Source organism: Sus scrofa, chromosome 1 (assembly GCF_000003025.6).
Source record: "Sus scrofa isolate TJ Tabasco breed Duroc chromosome 1, Sscrofa11.1, whole genome shotgun sequence".
Lineage (NCBI taxonomy): Eukaryota > Metazoa > Chordata > Mammalia > Artiodactyla > Suidae > Sus > Sus scrofa.
This window is the reverse complement of record NC_010443.5, coordinates 88,313,851-88,333,954: the sequence shown is the minus strand read 5'-3', so window position 1 is coordinate 88,333,954 and position 20,104 is coordinate 88,313,851. Positions and strand designations below refer to the sequence as shown.

The 20,104-nt window shown below is 41.0% G+C and overlaps 1 protein-coding gene across 2 annotated transcripts in view; it reads left to right on the top strand.

Annotated features, from left to right (window-relative positions):
- Positions 1–20,104, top strand: part of MEI4 (meiotic double-stranded break formation protein 4) — a 210,153-nt gene that overhangs the window by 65,118 nt on the left and 124,931 nt on the right. For both annotated transcript variants that reach the window (XM_021092258.1, XM_021092267.1), the window contains one exon: positions 11,015–11,550. In XM_021092258.1, coding sequence (XP_020947917.1) covers positions 11,015–11,550 — 536 coding nt within the window. The remainder of the gene's footprint in view (positions 1–11,014; positions 11,551–20,104) is intronic.

The following is a 20,104-nucleotide window of genomic DNA, read 5'->3' as shown; positions in this document are numbered from 1 at the left end:
GTAAACCAGGCAGTCCAAGACACTCTTAGAGCCCTGATTCTTGGGGATGAGACAGATTTTACTCGCAGGAAATGATCAGGTGGGGACTGGTGAGATTTAGATGTGACAGCTACTGACCTGGTGACTTCTGTAGACTGCATGGGTGAGGGGAGCCCTCCCTGAAGAAGTGACATTCAAACAGATACTTGAATGATAATGAGGAACTAGCCTTGAGAAAATTGGGGTTGGGATGGTGGGAGCGCAACCTGGGCAGAAGGAACATTTAATAGAAAGACCCTAAAAGGGGAACAAACTTAATGATTCCAAGGAACATGAAGGTGAGGCAGGGTCAGTATGGTTTGCCAGTGAAATGTAAAGGTGGGGGGGATGGTCAAGGAAGACATCAACATTGACTCTTAGGGTTCAAACCTTGGAGATGGGAGGGTAATAGCATCATTATTTGGATATTAGAGCAAGTGGAAGTGAAGGTGAAGATTTGTTTTGAAATAACACGGTTTCATGTGCTGAGGTCAAGTCATAATTTCATAAAGTCATAGCCTAGGGTCTTGAGCTTGGTGAAGGGGTAGCATTAGAGATAGAGATCTGGGAATCATCCTTTAGAATTCTATGAGGCTGTAGCAAACGTGAGGTATCCAGGAAGCTATCATGGGGAAAGAAAGCCAAAGGCACAACTAGAAGGATTGGTTTACACTGGGAACTAGAAGATGTTAGAAGAGAGAGTTGGAAATAACCAGGAAGTCCAGAGTTTGAGCACCTGAAGGCAGGAAGAATTGTACTGTCGAGTAATCCTGAACTGATGTGACACACAATGTACTGTTTGATTTTGTGAATCTCATGCAGTGAAGACAATTCAGCTAAGACATTTCATTAGTTTATAATTTCATGCATTTGATAGTACTGTCTCTCTTGGTGTATTCAAAGTTAGAATTCTGATGCAGGCTTCAGGAGTGGGATTAAACAAAATTGCAGCCTTTTCTTGGTCAGAATTTCTCAAACATCCTTTGCAAAGTGCTAAAATATATCCTTCCCGAGGTTATTTACTTTAAAGTGAAAACTGTTCATTAGAAGATGAACTGTGAGACATTTTTACTAGCATTTCCAAATTGACCACCAGGTGGCGTAAATATTACTTTTTAATCATTCAGTGCATCAGCACCTGTGAGTGATTATTAACGTTTTAAGTATTATGGTAGGGACAAACCATATATACCTATGGTGACATTTAAGTGCATTTGAAGAGATACTATTTGATTTCAGTTTTTAGTTTTCTTTTTTTAAGTAAAATTTTCAGAGTATAGTTGACATAGTTGTGTTAGTTTCAGGTGTACAGCAAAGTAAATCATATATATATATGATTATATATATTATATTGTACAATATATTAAGATATTATTATAACATATAATATATTATATTAAATAATATATATGTACACACAATTTTTCAGATGCTTTTCCCATATAGGTTATTACACAGTTTTGAGTAGCTTACCCTGTGCTATATAGTTAGGTCCTTGTCACCTATGCATTTTATATATAATAGTGTATATATACGAATCCCTAATGTTTCCCCTTTGCTATCTATAAATTTAGTTTCAAAATCTTTGAGTCTGTTTCTGTCTTATAAGTTCTTTTGTTTCATTTTTATTAGATTCTACATATTAGTGACCTCATGTTTCTCTTTCTTTGACTTACTTCACTTAGTATGATAATTTCTATATCCATTCATGTTGTTGCAAATGTCATTATTTCATCCTTTTTTATGGCTCAGAAGCATTCCATTGTATATCTGTACCACATCTTCTTTATCCATTCCCCTGTTGATGGACATTTGTTTTGCTTCCATATCTTAGCTGCAGTGAATATTGAGGTGCATGTATCTTTTTGAATTATGGTTTTCTCTGGATAGATGCCCAGGAGTTGGATTGCTGGATCATATTGTAGTTGTAGTTTTAGCTTTTAAGGAAGCTGCACACTCCTCTCCACAGGGGTTACATCAACTTATATCCCCACCAGCAGTGTAAGAAGGTTCCCTTTTCTCCACACCTTCTCCAGCATTTATTGTTTGTAGACTTTCTGATGATGGGCATTCTGACTGATGTGAGATGATACCTCATTGTTTTGATTTGCATTTCTCTAATCCAAATGGTGATGTTGAGCATGTTTTCATGTGCTTTTTGGCCAACTTTGGTCTTCTTTGGAGAAATGTCTGTTTAGCTCTTCTGACCATTTTTAAAAATTGGATTACTTGTTTTTGTGGAATAAAGCAGTATAGAAGTTTGTATATTTTGGAAATTAATCCTTTGTTGGTCATGTTAATATTTTTCCCATTCTGTGGATTGTCTTTTTGTTTTGCTTATGGTTTCCTTTCCTGTACAATGGCTTTTAAGTTTATTTAAGACCCTTTTGTTTATTTTTGTTTTGATTTTCATTATTCTAGGAGGTAGATCTGAAGATATTGGTGCAGTTTATGTCAAAGAGGATTCTACCTATGATTTCCTCTAAGAGTTTTATTGTATCTGATTTTACATTTAGATCTTTAATCCATTTTGAATTTATTTTTGTGTATGGTGTTAGAGAATGTTCTAATTTCATTCTTTTGCATATAGCTATCCAGTTTTCCTAGTACCACTTATTGAAGAGACTGTCTTTCCTACATTATATATTCTTCCCTCCTTTGTCCTAGATTACTTGAGCATGGGTTTATTTATGGGCTTTCTATCCTGCCCCAGTGATCTATATTTCTGTTTTTATGCCAATACGTAGTATTTTGATGACTGTGCTTTGTAATATAGTCTGAAGTCAGGGAGCCTGATTCCTCCAGTTCCATTTTTCTTATTCAGTATTGCTTTGGCTATTTGGGTCTTTTGTGTTTTAATATAAATTTTAATTTTTTGGTTCTAGTTCTGTGAAAAATACTATTGATAGTTTGATAAGGATTGTGTTCAATCTATAGATTGCCTTGGGTAGTATAGTCATTTTGACAATATTGATTCTTCCAATCCAAGAACATGGTATATCTTTCTATTTGTGTCATCTTCAGTTACCTTCATCAGTGTCTTGCAATTCTTAGAATATAGATCCTTTGTCTCTTCAGGTAGGTCTATTCCTAGGTATTTTATTCTCTTTGTTGTGATGGTAAATGGGATTGTTTCCTTAATTTCTCTTTCTGATTTTTCATTGTTGGTATATAAGAATGCAAGAGATTTATGTGTATTATAGTAATTTTATAGCCTGCAACAATATCAAATTCATTGACGAGCTCTAATAGTTTTCTGGTAGTATCTTTAGAATTTTTTGTGTATGGTATTATATCCTCTATGAACAGTGACAGTTTAACATTTTCTTTTCCAATTTGGATTCCTTTTATTTCTTTTTTTTTTCTCTGATTATTGTGGCTAGGACTTCCAAAACTGTGTTGAATAAAATGGTGAGAGTGGACATCCTTGTCTTCTTCCTGATGTTAGCAGGAAAGCTTTCATCTTTTCACCATTGAGAATGATGTAAGTTGTGGGTTTGTCATATATGGCCTTTATTATGTTGAGGTAGGTTCCTCTATGTCCACTTTCTAGAGAATTTTTATCAAAGATGGGTGTGATCTCACTTTTTTATATCCAGCAGATATTCAGATTCCTAACAATGTAGGCGGGCAGGCATCAGTCAACAGGAATACCCAGATTGGTAAGCTCTGTGTCTGCTCTCAGGAATCTCTCCCTTCCCTTAGTTGGTCACTGATACTTTCAAGACAGGGTTATGCCTGGAGTAATGGAAGGATGCATAAAGTGCAAGACAGTCCGGATCGGGAATGATTTCCTACAGTAGTTGTGTGAAGTAGCTTAGTATGTTTTGGCAAGTAGTTTCATATTGCTTATGTGTGAATATGAGTGAGGATGGAGGTGAGTCTGGAAAAGTGGCCAGGGATGTTTTGTAGGACCAGCTGAGGAACTTAGAAGGCTCTACTGGGTAAGGGAAGGGAAGCCTTTGGAGGGTTTCCAGAGTGAGAATTAGGTGCTTCTCCCCAGAGCTGATCAGAATGTGGCCTAAAGGAGGATGGAGCCAGAGGCAGGTGGATCAGATGGGGTAGATGTGGCATTAGTCATTGCAGGAGATGGTGATGCTGTGAATCAAGCTGGCAGGAGGGGCTAGAGAAGGACGGACTCAGACATGGGTTATGATGGCTTGTGTTATGTGTCAGCTTGACTGGGCCACTGCTTGCCTACACCTACATATTTAGTGAAAACAGTACTTTGGACACACCTGTAAGAGAGTTTTTAGATGAGATTACCATTTGCATCAGGAGACCAAGGAAGGCCCATTGACCTCCCTAGTGTTCACGGGCCTCATCTCAGCTGTTGAACTCCTGAGAAGACCATAAAGGCCGAGGAAGAGAGAATTCCTTCTGCCTGACTGGCTTGGAGCTGGGATGTTGCTATTTCTTGTCTTTGGACTTGAGCTGAAACTTTGGCTCCTCTTGGGTCTGGATACTGCTGAGTTTCAGACGAGACAGACACCATCCGCTCTCCTGGTCCCCAGCCTTTGTAGCTGGACTGGAACTATGCCATTTCTGTGCTGGGCTGCCAGCTTGCTGGCTCAGATCTTGGAGATTCTCAGCTTCTGTCATCACACGAGCAAATGCCTCCTAATGAATTGATTTCTTTGCCTCTCTGTCTGTTCTACTGGTTCTGTTTCTCTGGATTGTCCTGTCTAAATCAGGCAGAAGGCAGAACCAGCATAACACATTTCCCTGATGGAGAGGACAGAAGAGAGAAGGGAGCAAGGACAAGCCCTCTCCCCAGGCTTGGTGACTGGAGGGGAGGCCCTGCTGTCAGCTGGGATGGGCAGCCTGTAGGACAAACATGGGCTGTGTGTTGTATGCATGAAGATGACTTGCTCAGCTTTAGAAACATAACGTTCATGGAGCTTGCAAGGTGTATATTAAACACCTGGTCCTAGAGGTCTACTTTTATAAATGATGTAGCAACTGTGGAAATGGATGTGAAATGCATGAAGAATTGATATGGATATACATATGGGGGGGTAGAAAGTATATTTAATGTTCAGGGTTGGGCATTTCTAGGGCAGGATGTGGGGCAGGGGGCACTGGATCTATTTTGTTAAGTGGGCTTGAGATCTACTCTGAAATGGTGAGTGGGGTTAAATGGAAATTATCAACTGAGAGAAAATGGAAGACCTAAAGGCCAGTAAAGTGAAATAGATGGTCTCTGGGGTCCAGTGTATGGGAGAGACTATAGAATATTCTAGACAGAAATGTAGTTTTTTGTTTTTTTGTGTGTTTTTTCTTTTCCCACTGTACAGCAAGGGGATCAAGTTATCCTTACATGTATACATTACAATTACATTTTTTCCCCTCCCTTTGTTCTGTTGCAACATGAGTATCTAGACAAAGTTCTCAATGCTACTCAGCAGGATCTCCTTGTAAATCTATTCTAAGTTGTGTCTGATAAGCCCAAGCTCCCGAGAGAACCCTCCTGCACTGTTGGTGGGAATGTAAACTGGTACAGCCACTATGGAGAACAGTTTGGAGATACCTTAGAAATCTATACATAGAACTTCCATATGACCCCACAATCCCACTCTTGGGCATATATCCAGACAAAACTCTACCTAAAAGAGACACATGCACCCGCATGTTCATTGCAGCACTATTCACAATAGCCAGGACATGGAAACAACCCAAATGTCCATTAGCAGATGATTGGATTCGGAAGAGGTGGTATATATACACAATGGAATACTACTCAGCCGTAAAAAAGAATGACATAATTTCATTTGCAGAAATGTAGTTTTAATTAACATCTTACCTCATGTGCTTTTGTATATGATGTCATATTTCAGTATAATTAATATTCTTTATATCTACAATCTTTTGATAATAAAAGCTACTATTTATTTGCATTCCATAGGTACTAGACTGTTCTTGATCAGCTTTGTGTGTGTGTATAGCATGTGTGTGTGTGTCGCTTTTAAATCTCATAGCATGCATGCTAATTAGATCATATGCAGTGACTTGGAGGGAAATTACAGTCCTCAGTCCCTCCAGCCCAATAAGAAATTGAGAAAGAAGTGTCATTTGACTTCTGCTGTACCTTAATCCCTCCTGGAAAAACAGGAATTAGAGAAAGTTGCAGGAGCATGGTTTCATTTTCTCTCCTCTCCTTTGGGTACAATGCTTTGTTAGCCACGCTTTGAGATTTATATTGAGAAAAGTCATCTGAGCAAATGAGTGGAATCTGATTGTAGTTATGTTAAGATTCATTTAAAGAGACAGGAGTCTTTTCTGATTCCTTGCTTTGTGTTACCCAGATAAGGATGGATATTTTAAAATCTTGTTTTTATGAGTAAATACCTTATTTATGACTATTGTGAGATTATAGTGTTATAATACTCAGTATCACTGAAAATGTTTAATCCTAAGGAAGCTTCCCCCCATTTGTATAGTCTTTTCCATTCTATACAAATATATACAATAGTAACATTTTCCCACTATTATTTATTTATTAGGTAATGATTGGTTTCCAGCATGGAAGTACTGGTTTCCAATGCAGATGCTCCTTGCTTTCTTCAAAGTTTCATCATTAGGACAAAGGCAGGAGGAAATAAATTTGTTATTAGTTACAAGAGGCTATAAGAATATATAATTAGTTTTGTTAGCAAGTACTCTGAGACATCGTTAGTTGTTATTGCAGTAATCGTATTATTTTTGTCTACTCTGTCTGATCTCTCTTAGTGGTGTATGTAATTGTTGTGGTTTGTTGTAAGTTGTCAAGTTGACCTGACTCATTATGGATATTGAAGGATAAGAAGAGATCTGCCTTAGCCAGCAGCAAGGTGTCCCACGTAGCATTTCCCTGATAAGGTGTTTTCTACAGATGGTACGTAGCATCATTTAGTAAGAGGACCACAAAGATGACATGAGACAAGGCTTCTGCCCTTGGAGAGCCCATAAACAAATGGATGACATGTAGAAATTGATTAATGCTCTTATGGAAATGTGCAGGAGCTGGTATGGAAGACCTTGGGACTGAAGGGTTGGTTTTTCTTGCTCACTTTGTGGCTTTTCTCCCTCTTAATCTAGTCAAGCCTGTATTTATTCCCTTCTTGGTAAATTAGGAATAATAGCATATCTGCCAGGGTTGCTGTGAACAATCGAATTATTCCATGAAACCACTTTGTAAAGTGAAATATGAGATTCTTTTCTTCAACTTGATAGCGTGACTTAGTACCGGGAGCCATGTGGCAGAACAGCTTGGTGTGGTCTTCTCTCTGGAGCCACACTTTCATTTAGGATGCTGAGAGGAGGTTTCTATGTGTTTTGCACATCGGCATCCTCACCACACACCCTCATCATGTTTTCTGAGGGCCCAGAAACAAAACCAGGTGGGAAGAATGATAGGTAGTTTTGTGTCTTCCCATCTCCAGAGCACAGGTCTGGCTATAACTGCTCCCTTCAAATTTACACCTGTTAGCACCCGGATATGAGGCTGAGTGTTTGACTTGCCAAAAGACACACCACTGAGGGGGAAGTGAGAAGCAGAAACAGGAAAGCAGCTTTTGCTTCCGTCTAGTTGTTGGGAGAATTATTTCATGAGTCTTCCCTGAAATCATCACCCATAGAGTACAGCTTACTTTGATGGAAAAATCAGTAGGTTAATGAAGTATTTGAACTTAGGTCCACTTTCTTAGTGGAGACCCTTTTGAATTCCATAAAAGAAATACCTGAATAACCATCCTAGCACTCCCTGCTTTACTTCTGTGAGAAGTGAGATAGGTGTTTAGAGAAGTTGTTTCAAATATTTATCCTGGCTCCGAGGAAAGAGAAAGTGGCTGTTGGCTTAAAATGAACATGTTGCCTGCCTATTTTAATGCAGAAGTAGATGCATGCAGTTAAACACATTGCTGACAGTCCACTGCTCTGGGTTACCACCTCATTTATGAGTTTACTGCATTGCCTTCCTAACTTGGAATGCAGATATTGTAGTGATAATTAGCAAACGCATATTTGCACATTTGTTGTGGTAATTGTACACACCTGTTAGATGAATGAACTCTAAGTTAAAGCCTGATCCTCCCATTCAACCTTAACAGCTTCTTCTTTTGCTGAAAGAAACAAAAGAGCAATAAATTAGACATTTCAAATAAATGGTGGGGAAGGGAGGAGGTGCTGCTTTTGCCATTGTTCTTCTGTCTTTTTATCTAGTGTCTCTTGCCTCCAACTTTATAAAGAAATAGGGCTGTTGGTTGAGGTCTTCATTAACTTCCTGTGTGCCGGAGGCATTTTTTTACATACCTGTACATTCTCATCTGGTTTCCTTCAGCATCTGAAGAAAAAATTGCATCCAGTTCAGTAAGCAGAACCCATCCACTGGTCTTCGACCATTCTTCTCCCCCACCTCCAGGGCCACGTCCGGCCTGCATTTGTTATGTTCCCATTCCCTCTATCGCCAGCCTTTGCTTCTCCATCGTTATCTATAATTGCTTTAGTTTCTCCCAATGTGTCCTGCCAAGTTTGCCTGCAGCTGCTGGCCATGAGAAGGTCTCCCCATCCAGGTCCTCAGGACCTTCACTTTCTCCATTACTTTTTGGTCCACCCTGCAGTCCACTGCACCCTGGCCTCTGGCCACCACCTTGGCTAACGACAGCTGTCTTGGACATGTTCATGGTGGTTTTCTAGTTGGTAATTCTGACATATGTGTCAGCTCTTCATTTTGTTGGATTTTCCTCTTGTGGGTAACTCTCCCTAAAACGGTTTCCTTGTCTTTCACTACACTGTCATTTTCCTTCTTCTTGAACCTCTCTTGCTGCTCCTTCTTGGTCTCCTTAATTGTTCTGTCTCTACTCAGTGCTCAAGTTGATACTCCTTGGGTCCCTCTTGGACCCCATGCTCAGGTCACTGCTCATGCCCCTACCCGGAGTGATCAGATCCCATCTACACCCAGCTGGCTTCTAAAATGTACTTTTAGTTGAGACCTCTTCCCCTTTCCCCATCCCTTGGCTCATGTGGCCAATTTCCAGGTGAATATCTTTGCCTAGATGTCCTCTGGTTCCTTTGGAGTTTAAGTGAGTGAGACTACCTCTCACTGTCCCAACTAAGCTGCTTTTCTGTCCCTGTTTTTACTGAGCAGTTGATAGCACCATCATCTGCCCAGTTGCTTAAGTCAGAATTAGGGATGCAGGTGTGCCTGCTTCACTCTGCTTCCTGAATCCTCTCAGTCAGCTGCCTTCACCTATGCTTCTTCCTTCCATTAGCCCCTCCTTCCTGGGCCTGCACTGCTGCTGCAGGGCTGACACCAGCACTTGTGGAGGCGGCTCTGCCTGATCTTTCCACATCTCCCTGTGTCCTCCTTCAATACCCATCATTGAGCCCAGAGAGTGATCTGTGAAGTGACAGCACCACCTTCCACTTTCCTACGTGACACCGTTTATTGTCCCATCCCTGCTTCCACTGCTGACATCAATGTCTTAGGCACATGCATGTGCTGTAGAAAGTTCAATGAGTTTTTCAATTTTGGGTTTACAATTTACTGATAATCATCTTAAAACCAACGACAACCTTGTTTGTGTTTGTGGGGGCATATCTGTCAAAGAACGACCTAAATTTACTATGGTAAGCCTTAACAGCAGTATATCTCAGCCAGGATCAGCAGGTTCTGATGGCTATAGAGATAGTTTCAAGGATCTATGACATAAATACACACACACACAAACATACATACACCCATCTCTCTCTCTCTCTCTCTCTCTCTCTCACACACACACACACACACACACACACACATTTTATGTCTATACTTATCTATCTATATGTATCTATGGCTCTATGTGTGTATATGTAACACATACAAACACATATACAGACCCAAAGATACAGATAGATATACTGGAATAATTATAATAAGTACACATACATATATACTATGCTTATATATATATATATATATATATGTATTCATTTCTATATAGTAGGTATATGTGTAGGTATGTGCATGATTTCTTTTTTTTTTTTTTGCTTTTTAGGGCCACACCCATGGCATATGGGGGTTATCAGTCTGGGGGTTGAATCAGAGCTGCAGCTACCAGCCTACACCACAGCCACATCAATGCAGGATCCAAGCCACGTCTGTGACCTACACCACAGGTCACGGCAATGCCAGACCCTAACCCACTGAGCAAGGCCAGGGATCAAACCTGAAACCTGGATCCCTAGTCAGGTTCACTAACCACTAAGCCATGAAGGAAACTCTAGTGTGTGCATATTTTTTCCAAATTATGCTCACTCTACATTCTACATATAAATTCTACCTTAGTATCTCTTTTAAGATCTTTTATGACCTAGCTTCTACATATATTACCAACTTAATCTCTTGCCTTGTATTTTCTGTGAAAGGAGCATGAAACTATTTGTGGCTCCTTCTATACACAGTGCTTTTCTTTTCCCTCTTAGGTCTGTGCTTTTGTGCTTACCATTTGGAATGGTAATTCTTGTCTTCCTCCATTCCCCTAACTTTTAACCTGGAACTCCTCCTATGCCCCATAAATTTGTTCTATCATCACCTCTTCCAGGATGCAGTGACCTGACCGGGTAGGCTGTTCAGTGGTCTTCCTATTTTCATAGAGCCCTGAGCATATCTCTGTCTTAGATCCATCTATTATTTTGCAGTTACCTCTTGGTATCATTCAGTGACCTCCTCCAGGTATTGTGGTTTCTCCTCTGTATCTTTCAAGCATGGCCTTGAATGGAAGGTCGTGACCTGACAAATACAGGGGTGAATCACCTATGGTTTCTACCAGAGAAGATAAAGACCTTTTTCTAGTCAGCCTAGGCAATGCCATTCACAATTTCTCCTCTGTCCAGTTTTTACACTACTGCTTCTCAAAAGCTGAATATGTATTTCATGCTTCATTTAGTGTTTTGAGTTAGAAAAATCAATGTCTAATTTTTATATGAAGAAATTTCAGCTATAAAAAGATAACACATCTGTTCCTGTCTATTTTAGGAGACCCATCTTCCCAGTTGCAGGCTCAGGAACGGAGAAGTTCTGAAAACACACCAACTCTGCTGGAAGATTCTGGGTGTGATTTATCAAGTGAGCAGAGAATTGAACCTTCAGAGATGCCCCCATGGTTTGTGGAGAGCTGCCTCCCCACCCCCTTTCCACCACTGCCCATTGTGGACAGATGTCACCTTGCACCAGAAAACCCTCTGTCTTCTAGCATGCAGTTCTTGCAACATCTGCTTGAACTGAAGAACTTGACAGAGTCAGGGAGTCTGAAAACAGACTTGAGCCACTTTGAAAACGACTCTTCCACAGTATCCGAATCTGCTTTTCGGTTGCTGGATGGCCTGATCACTTTTTACCAAGAACCCAAACTTCCTTGTTCAAGCTTTTGGACAGAAGCTGTGGGTACCTTAGCTAAACTGATCAGTGATAGTAACTTATCTAATCATATTCTCAAAAAGTGTTCGAAGAAGTTGGAAGAATTTGAGAAGACCCTGCTGCAGGTTATTTTAAAGAACAGCCATATAAATCGGGTGAGTAATAAATCTCTTCTGTAGATGAAATCACATGTCAGTGATTTTGGTGAGGATGCCCACTAGGTGATGTCTCGTGCTATCCTTTAGCCTTGCGGCTCCATGTCCAGACCTTCTTTTGCAGCCATCTGCATCTCTAACCCATCCTCAGGTAGACAGCTTTGTTCCCTACCGAGATGCCTGTGCTTCAAGCTTGTGCTTCTCTGAGTTGCCCCGCTGTGTTTTTATTGGTATACCTGGCTACTTCTCTCTTTTGTTTTCTCCTGCCTACATTTACTTCCTATTGTTCAGACAGTTTCAACACTTTTCAGAAAACCACTGACACTTTTAGGTTTTCCAGTCGGTAACATCCATGAGTGTTAAATTCCTCAGGATGGATTATCTGTTCTCTGTTGAGTTTGTTCTTTTTCTGGCATTGACTAGTAAATGCCTGGAGGTCAAAGAATATTTTTCTCTTCTTTTAGAATTTCCCTTGTGACTTAATACCACGTGGGGCTGCTGCAGATATGGGTTAATTGAGTAAATTGGCTGAGGAACACATGATATGTGGCTTTATTATGTTTTCTGCTTTTCTTTTATTTAACATGGCTTAGAAAGGTTGAGTCAGAGATTCTTTTCTTACAAGTGACACTGAGGTCACCTGGAGTTGTTTTGTTGTTTGAGACATAATGGAGGGTTTTCTTTTTGTGTATGTCTTTTCTATCTTCCTTACTATCACTAGTAAGGATAGTAGTGATCCTTTGTTTGGGAGGTTTTTAAATGCCTTCACATTTTAATCCTTTTTAAATTGAATTCTAAATACATCAAAGGGGAGACTAAAAGGACCATCCAACTTATTTACTGTATTTCACTGTAGGAAGAAGGTTTTTTGGACCTTGTTTATTTTGATACCTCTCTATCTAGTGTTGGTCCGCAGTGTTGGTTTTTGTTCTGAATAGGCTTAACTTGAATATTCAAATCACAGACAAAATTGAACTAAGAAGCCAGTTTTATTCTTTCCTTCCCTATTAAGGTATGATTTGATCAATATTATAGAAAACTTTACCATTAAGCTTTTGACATTTTGAAAGGTACTGGATTTTTTTTCTACCTGATATAGTCAATCAGGAATAAAGTTATCAGATTTTCCATGGTATGTATCTGAGATATATACTTTGTGTCTTAACCTGAAATAGCTCAAATACTTAATACTCCCTAATCTGCTTTTTGCATGTTTTTACTTTCTTCTTTTAAAACTACTTTAAACAGGTTTTATGTGACTTGGAACCTTCCAGATATTGGCATTTATATTCCTTAACAGTTACCAGATGATGCAAATAGTTTTTCCTACTAATCTTTCTCTCACTTAAGGATTGGCCTACTTAAGAGTAGCCTTGGGAACTGTACTGTAGAACAAGTATGTGATGTTATGGATGGGTCTGAAGTAGATTTTCACACCATTTGTCCCTGTAGAAGCCATCGTTGCATTGTCAGTTGGCAGTGAAAGCATGAGTGAATTAAGGGCTTTGTTGTTTAGCCAGTATCTGTTATCTTAGTTCTAACTAGGATGAGGGAGGCTTAACTAGGGTCGAGCTGTCCTCTGCTTGGAATTACCTCTGTTTTTCTTAGAAAGGTAAGTGTTGCCATTTAGAGAAAGTAGGATCGTAAAATTGCACGCTTCCTTCAGTTAGGGTGCAGGGTCATAAATAAGTCTCAAGGATGTTATCTCTCTTTTTTTTTTTTTTTTTTCTTCCTAGTGAAAGCATCTTAGACTAGATTATTCAAACTTTTGTTGTGTTACTACCACTCTCATCATTATTACCATTATTGTCTTCTTCCAGATGTATTCACAAAAATTTTTTATTAGAAAAATTGATTGGAGTTCCCATTATGGCTCAGCAATAATGAACCCGACTAGTATTTATGAGGGCACGGGTTCGATCCTTGGCCTTTCTCAGTGGGTTAAGGATCCAGTGTTGCCATGAGCTGTGGTGTTGGTCACAGACTCTACTTGGATCCTGCGTTGCTGTGGCTGTGGTGTAGGCTGGCAGCTGTAGCTCCGATTTGACCCCTAGTCTGGGAAACTCCATATGCCACAAATGCAGCCCTAAAAAGACAATAAAAAAATTAAATAAATGGGAACCTTGTGTGTGGGTGGGAAGCAGAATAATGGTCCCCAGAGAGGTCCTGCCCTGATCCCTGGAACATGTTACGTTACATGACCTTTGGTGGGTGGAGATCACAGTTGGTGATCCGCTGACCTCGGGGTGAGGTTATCTAGGATCCTTCCCTGATTCCTGGAACCTGTGCACGTGTTATCTTACATGTTTGTGGGTGGGTGGGGATCACGGTTGGTGATCTGCTGACCTTGGGGTGAGGTTATCCAGGATTATTCATGTGGGCCAGTACTCACAAGGGTCCTTGTGAGAAAAAGAGGGAGAGCAATTAGGAAATGCTTGGGTGCTTGCTTTCAGGGTGCAGGAGGGACTGTGAGCCAAGGAACATGGGCTGGAAAAGGCCAGGGAGGGCCTCCTGCCAACGCCTGTGAGACCCCTTCAGACTTCTGACCCCCATAACTGCACGTGAATAGGTGTTTATTGTTTTAAGCCACTGAGTGAGTGGCAGTTTGATCCAGTAGCAACAGGATGCCGTTTTTGGGGTGTTTTCACACCCATTATCTCATTATCCATTACACAGTAACTCTGTGAGATGGGCATGGTTGTCATTCTTATTCCCATTTGTTAGATAAGAAAAATGAGGCCCAGAAACTGTTGCCTATGGCCATGGCTACAAAGCTAGTTTAGGGGCACTGTGACCACAAGCCCCTGGTATGGGATGGAACAGGATGTGCTTTCACTTTTCTCTCTCCTTACAGTCCTGGTAAAAGGGATCCAGCTGGTAGGATCTAGGCAGGCCTCAGTTGCAGGGCGCTCCCAGCTCCTTCAGGGTCCTTGTGCTCGTCCCCTCCTGTTGGATTCCTGACTCCTGATCCTCTCTGAGCTTTTCCCCTTCGGGATGTTTGTGAGAAGGCACATTCTTCTCTGAGGGCCCATCAGCCTCTTTGGCCTTACCTTCCTCCCTTCTGTCCTAAACCCTCCGTCAGACACTGGTTCGCAGTTCCCAGGTCCTTCCCTTTTGCCCCTCCCTCCAGGCCCCCCCAGGCAGTCCCTTCCCCTGTCCCTCCAGTCCTAGGGCCTTACAGACTGAGCTGGGGGGGTGAGTTCCTGGGGGAACCCATCCCTGATGCCCTGAATCCCCTTCCCTTTCCCTTTGCTAATTAGACATCCAACCTGTGAATCCAGCACCACCCAGGCCATACTGCAGGAGCTTCTCATTGCTGTGTCCTCCATCTGACCCCAGGATCTTTGGGCCACATGCCTGGCCTGACACTCTCCTCTGTGCAGTGCCTGGTGGTGGGGTTGGGGTCTCATGGTAGCTGGGAGGGTGGAGTCTAGGCTCCTCATGTGGCTTTGATGCCCTAAAGGGGCTGGCTCGGGTGGCTGACCACTTTAGAGTGGTCATCTTTTAAAGCTTTCCATCTTGCTAGGATGCCCTTTTGGTCCTTTGACCAGGACAGCAGGCCTTGGGGGTGTTGGCAGTGGTTTTTTTTCTTTTTTTTGTCCAGGCCATTGGCCTTTCTGGGTGATTGTTTTTTCTAGCTCCAAGTCTGGGATACATGAGGCCAAAAGGAAGCCAGAGGCCAAAGGGAAGCCAGAGCACTCACCACCTGGTCCTTCCTTTGGTTCTAAGATCTAAAGCCTATTCACCTGTCCATCTTCTTAGGTGTATTTTAAATATAAAGCCTCAGGTTTTTGGTTGTGCTTAGTGAAAAGGGGAGAGATACACAGGTCCCCTACCCAGAGGTGGAAACGTGTGCAAGTATGTTTACAGTACCTCCTGTTCTGAACAACAAGGGCAAAGAGCTAGTCCTGCTGGCTAGCCCAGCTCCTCCGCTCCACCCCTGGGACCCCACCCCTGGGACCCACCGCCAGCCCTGTGCTCCCCTTTCCGCTGACCCATCAGTGCTTTCACATAAAAGCCTTATACTGCCTTTCTTGGGTTATTTTCTTTTTTTATCTGCTCACTTCGTGTCATAGAAGACAAAGATTTATTTCTCGTCTGGCTGCCTTCTTCTAATCATATGACCCAATCATAGTTTAAGTTTTGGTTAAATCAGTATTACATATTTATATTATTATCAATGTGGACTGTGTTTTTGTACTGAGACATGTAATATATAGTGATTTCATTTCCTTTTTGTACAGCTTTTCCTTTTCTTCCTTAGAACATTTTCTCCCATTTGCTTAGTTTTGTGCATACCTGTAATTGATGTGCCTTTCAGATACTCTGACAGGGCTGTAAACATCCTCTCAGGTTGGCCAAAGAAGTTAAGTCATTTATCAGTTCCATCTTATATTTATGTATTTTTGAGACACAGCTTCTGGAGCCCTCCATCTTCTGGGCTTAATCTGGGCTGAGCTTTCTGGGTCCCTGCTCAGCTTTATTCCAGGGGCTCTTTATTTATTTATATTTTTTTTTACTTTTTTTTTTTTTTTTTGTCTTTTGTTTTTTTTGGGGCTATACCTGTGGCATATGGAAGTTCCCAGGCTAGGGGTCAAATTGGAGCTACAGCTACCATCCTCTACCATAGCCACAGCAACTTGGGATCCGAGCCCCATCTGCAACCTGCACCACAGCTCATGGCAATGCTGGATCTTTAACCCACTGAACAAGGCCAGGTATCTAACCTGTATCCTCATGGATGCTAGTCAGATTGTTTCCACTGAGCCATGACAGGAACTCCCAGGGGCTCTTTTTAATCAGCACCCTGAGAATTCCTCTTGCTGCTTTCCTTCCTGTGCTGTATCTCAGAGTCCCTGGATTTCTTCTGTTTCTTTCCTTATGTTATATCCTCATTTAGGTGATGATGTACATTCTTTATGTGCTTACTTAGAGTGGATTTCTGTGATATAAACTTAAAAAATATTTGCTTACAATATTTTATTCCAACTTTAAATTTTATTGGTGGATGAAGAGAGGTATTTTTGGCTCAAAATCATCTGTTCTCTAAAATTTAAAACATTTTCGACTGACTTCCAGATTCCCGTGTTGCGCATGAGATTCCTAATGTCATTCTGACTTGAATTCCTTCCTAAGTCTGTCTCCCAGCCTCGAATACCCACAGCAGCACTTGAGGTCTCTCTTCTTCCTCTTGTTTTATAAATACAGGGTGCTGTACCTTGCTTGATATGGGTCTTTAAAAATTCCTTTAATGAGCCCTTGGTGGGTATTTGAATTTTGGATTTCTGATATGTTTTTGGAATAATTGTTCTCATTTATTTCTGCCTTTTATCATCTCCGTACCCTTTTTTCTAGAACAGTCCATGATCTGATCCTCTAGATTTCTTAACACTCACAACCACACAGACCAATGCATCACAGGAAACACTCGCAACCTCAAAACACTCACTACTGCACAACCCATAACACACACAGTCTATGCAACTTACAGCACACATACGCACACCACACACTGACCACAAACACACACACACACAACCCAAAGTTCAGTCACAACCACACACCCCCAACCATCCACACCACACACATTTTTTTCTTGCACTGTTTATTGTTTATTGTTTATTGTTTTTCCTGGGAGATTGCTTCAACTTTTTCTTTTAGCCATTCTATTGAATTTTTATTACTGCTGAAATATTTTTAGTTTCTGAGTTTTTATTCTCTTGATTGTTCCATGTTATAGCTCCCAGTTATTGTTTTATATACAATAATATATGAAAAGTTTATATATATTTTTTGGCGATGCCCACAGCGTGTAGAGGTTCCTGGGCCAGGGATCAAACCCAAGCCACAGCAGTAACAATGTCAGATCCTTAACTGGCTAAGCCACCAGGGAATTCCAAAAAATGTTTATATTTTCTTTGTTCCCTTCTTTGCCTCTCTTTTGTCCTGGTCTTAATTTTCCCCCTCCCATTTCATAACTATTTTTTGTATTTTCGCCTTTCCAGTGCCTTGAAAGATGGGGAAGAGGTAGGACGGTCCCTGCCCGATAAGTGGGAGAGGTATGCAGGCTGCTTGCCCAGAGGCACTGAGTCAGGAGGGACCCTGGAGAGCCCTGGAACTGCCACAGTGTTGGGGGGTGTTGGTTGGGAGGCAGTGGGGCTTAGCAGGACATGGCCCTAATGTGGTGGAGAAGGACCAGGTGAGGAAGGTTCTGGAGTATTTTGTGAAATAATTGTTTCCTCTGCAGCCCAGAGATACGAAGCATACAGTTTAAAATTGCACATTTGTGTGTGTAGGAGCCTGTGCTTTCTTTCCTAAAAGTGGTCGTGGTGTTCATGTGATTCTGAAATGACACCATGATGGCCCAAAGTAAACAACGTCTGGGAGATCATTAAGACTGATTTGCACACCCCGCCCAAACACATACCTTCCCATCCACATTCCACCCACTTTTCAAAACATGCTTCAAAACTCATAATTTTTTTTTTATCGATTTTATCCTGAAATGAGCTCCTCTTCAGAACTTGTGTAGTGATTATTATCCATATAATTCACTTCTCAGTGTGCCATATGCTGTCTTATTTCAGCTTATCTAGAATGGCTAGGATTTTTTAAATATTTTAAGCCTGCCAGGTGCTTTTATCGCAGAGATTAATAGCTTAAGTTAACATCCTCAAACTTTTATTTACTTGCACTGGCCATAGAGAAGGTAACTAATCTCAAGTTCCACATCTATAAAATGGAGACAGCAGCTGTGATACCTCATAGAGTGGTTAGGAATCGTCAATGAGCAGATGCAAATTAAGTGCTTAGCATAAAATCTGGTATTACATAGTGTTCAGAGGAAGAGGCCATATCCTGTTTTTCTCCACTATTCCTAATATAATGCTGAGTTCATTTGAGGAGCAAAATGAAGTCTTTTCTGAATTGAAAATAAGACAGTGAAAATAAATAACAAGTTAAACTTCATAGGCCGCATACCCTTAAGTACTGTTTTCTGTCTTTGGATCAGATTTTTTGTGCATAAAACCTTACCCAGCAGCAGCTCTGTCTTCCTGACCTTGTGATGACTTTCCTGAAGCACCTCCATGTCCCAGGCAGCTGGGTATCATCTCATTGTGTCACTAACCATCCTTCCCACTAACTGCTGAGCTTATTAGCAGGCATTGTAGATTTTTTCCTGTTTTCATTAGAAAAAATCCACTATAAATGAATTACTTGAGTGTTAGGGCTTCATTTACTCTTTGCCCCATCTCTTCGTCTAGAGCTGGGTCACATCTGTGGAATGGGATCAGATAACTGTTAACTCCCCCATTCTTTCATTTTTGCTAGATCACCAATGATGTGGCCTTCAGGCATTTTATGGATAAATCTAAAAGATAATGTTCATGAAATTAAATGTCCTTTTTCACTAGCGTGTGCTTCTTAGTTGTATCTTAAACTCAGTCATGCCATAATCATACCGACCAGTACAGCATATTAACTTGTTAATGCAGTTCTGTCCAGAGAGCAGCATTCGCTAATACCTTTTTCTGCTGTGAATTAGGGCATCATTGTAGTAATGATGTGCACTTTTGCTCCTGTACTGACTTTCCAAAAAGGCTTATGCTCAGCTGTCTTTCTGTTTTGTCCTAGGTGTTCATCAGTTTCTTAAAGTTTGCCTAAAGGAATTTCTTTCTTTTTTTTTTTTTGCTTTTTAGGGCCACACCCATGGCATATGGAAGTTCCCAGGCTATGGGTCAAATTAGAGCTACAGAGGCCAGCCTACACCACAGCCACAGCAGCACGGGATATGAGCCACGTCTGTGACCTACACCATAGCTCACAGCAAAGCCAGATCCTTGATCCACTGAGCAAGATCAGGGATCAAACCTGCAACCTCGTGGTTGCTAGTCAGATTTGTTTCTGCTGCACCACAACAGGACCTCCTGCCTGAAGGATTTTTTAAGGCTACCCCCAGTCTGCTTTGTTTAAGGATATTCCTGGGGAAATGGAGGTTGCATCTAAGGTTAATGCTTCATGCCCAATTTCATCCTGTGCAGAGCTATATTTAAAAAAAATAAATCCATATTTATCTTGTGGCACAGTGGGTTATGGACCCAGCCTTGTCACTGCAGTGGCTCAGGTCACCACTGTGGTGTGGGTTTGATCCCTGGCTTGGGAACTTCCACATGCTGTGGGCATAGCCAAAAAAACCCAACCAATCAACCCACAAAGAAAACAGCAAACATCTGGGCTGATGTTTCTGTGGTTGCACTTTAATTTAATAAGCATCTACTGAAACAAGTATCAAAAACTAAAATCTTAATACTCATGTGATCACTGAACCACTGTATCAGTCAGACATTACTTGGATTTTCAAAGCAGTGTTTAACTTGCAGTGCTCATGCAGAGGAAAGAGGAACAGACAGAATAATCTGTTACTTTCAAGGTGTATTTTACCTCTAATATCTATTCTTAAGATAAGTAACAGCAGTCTGCCATCATATTTTACTATATAGCTTGTGAAGCACTTTGACCTGGAGTTTATCAGCTGTTCTGACAACAACTCTGT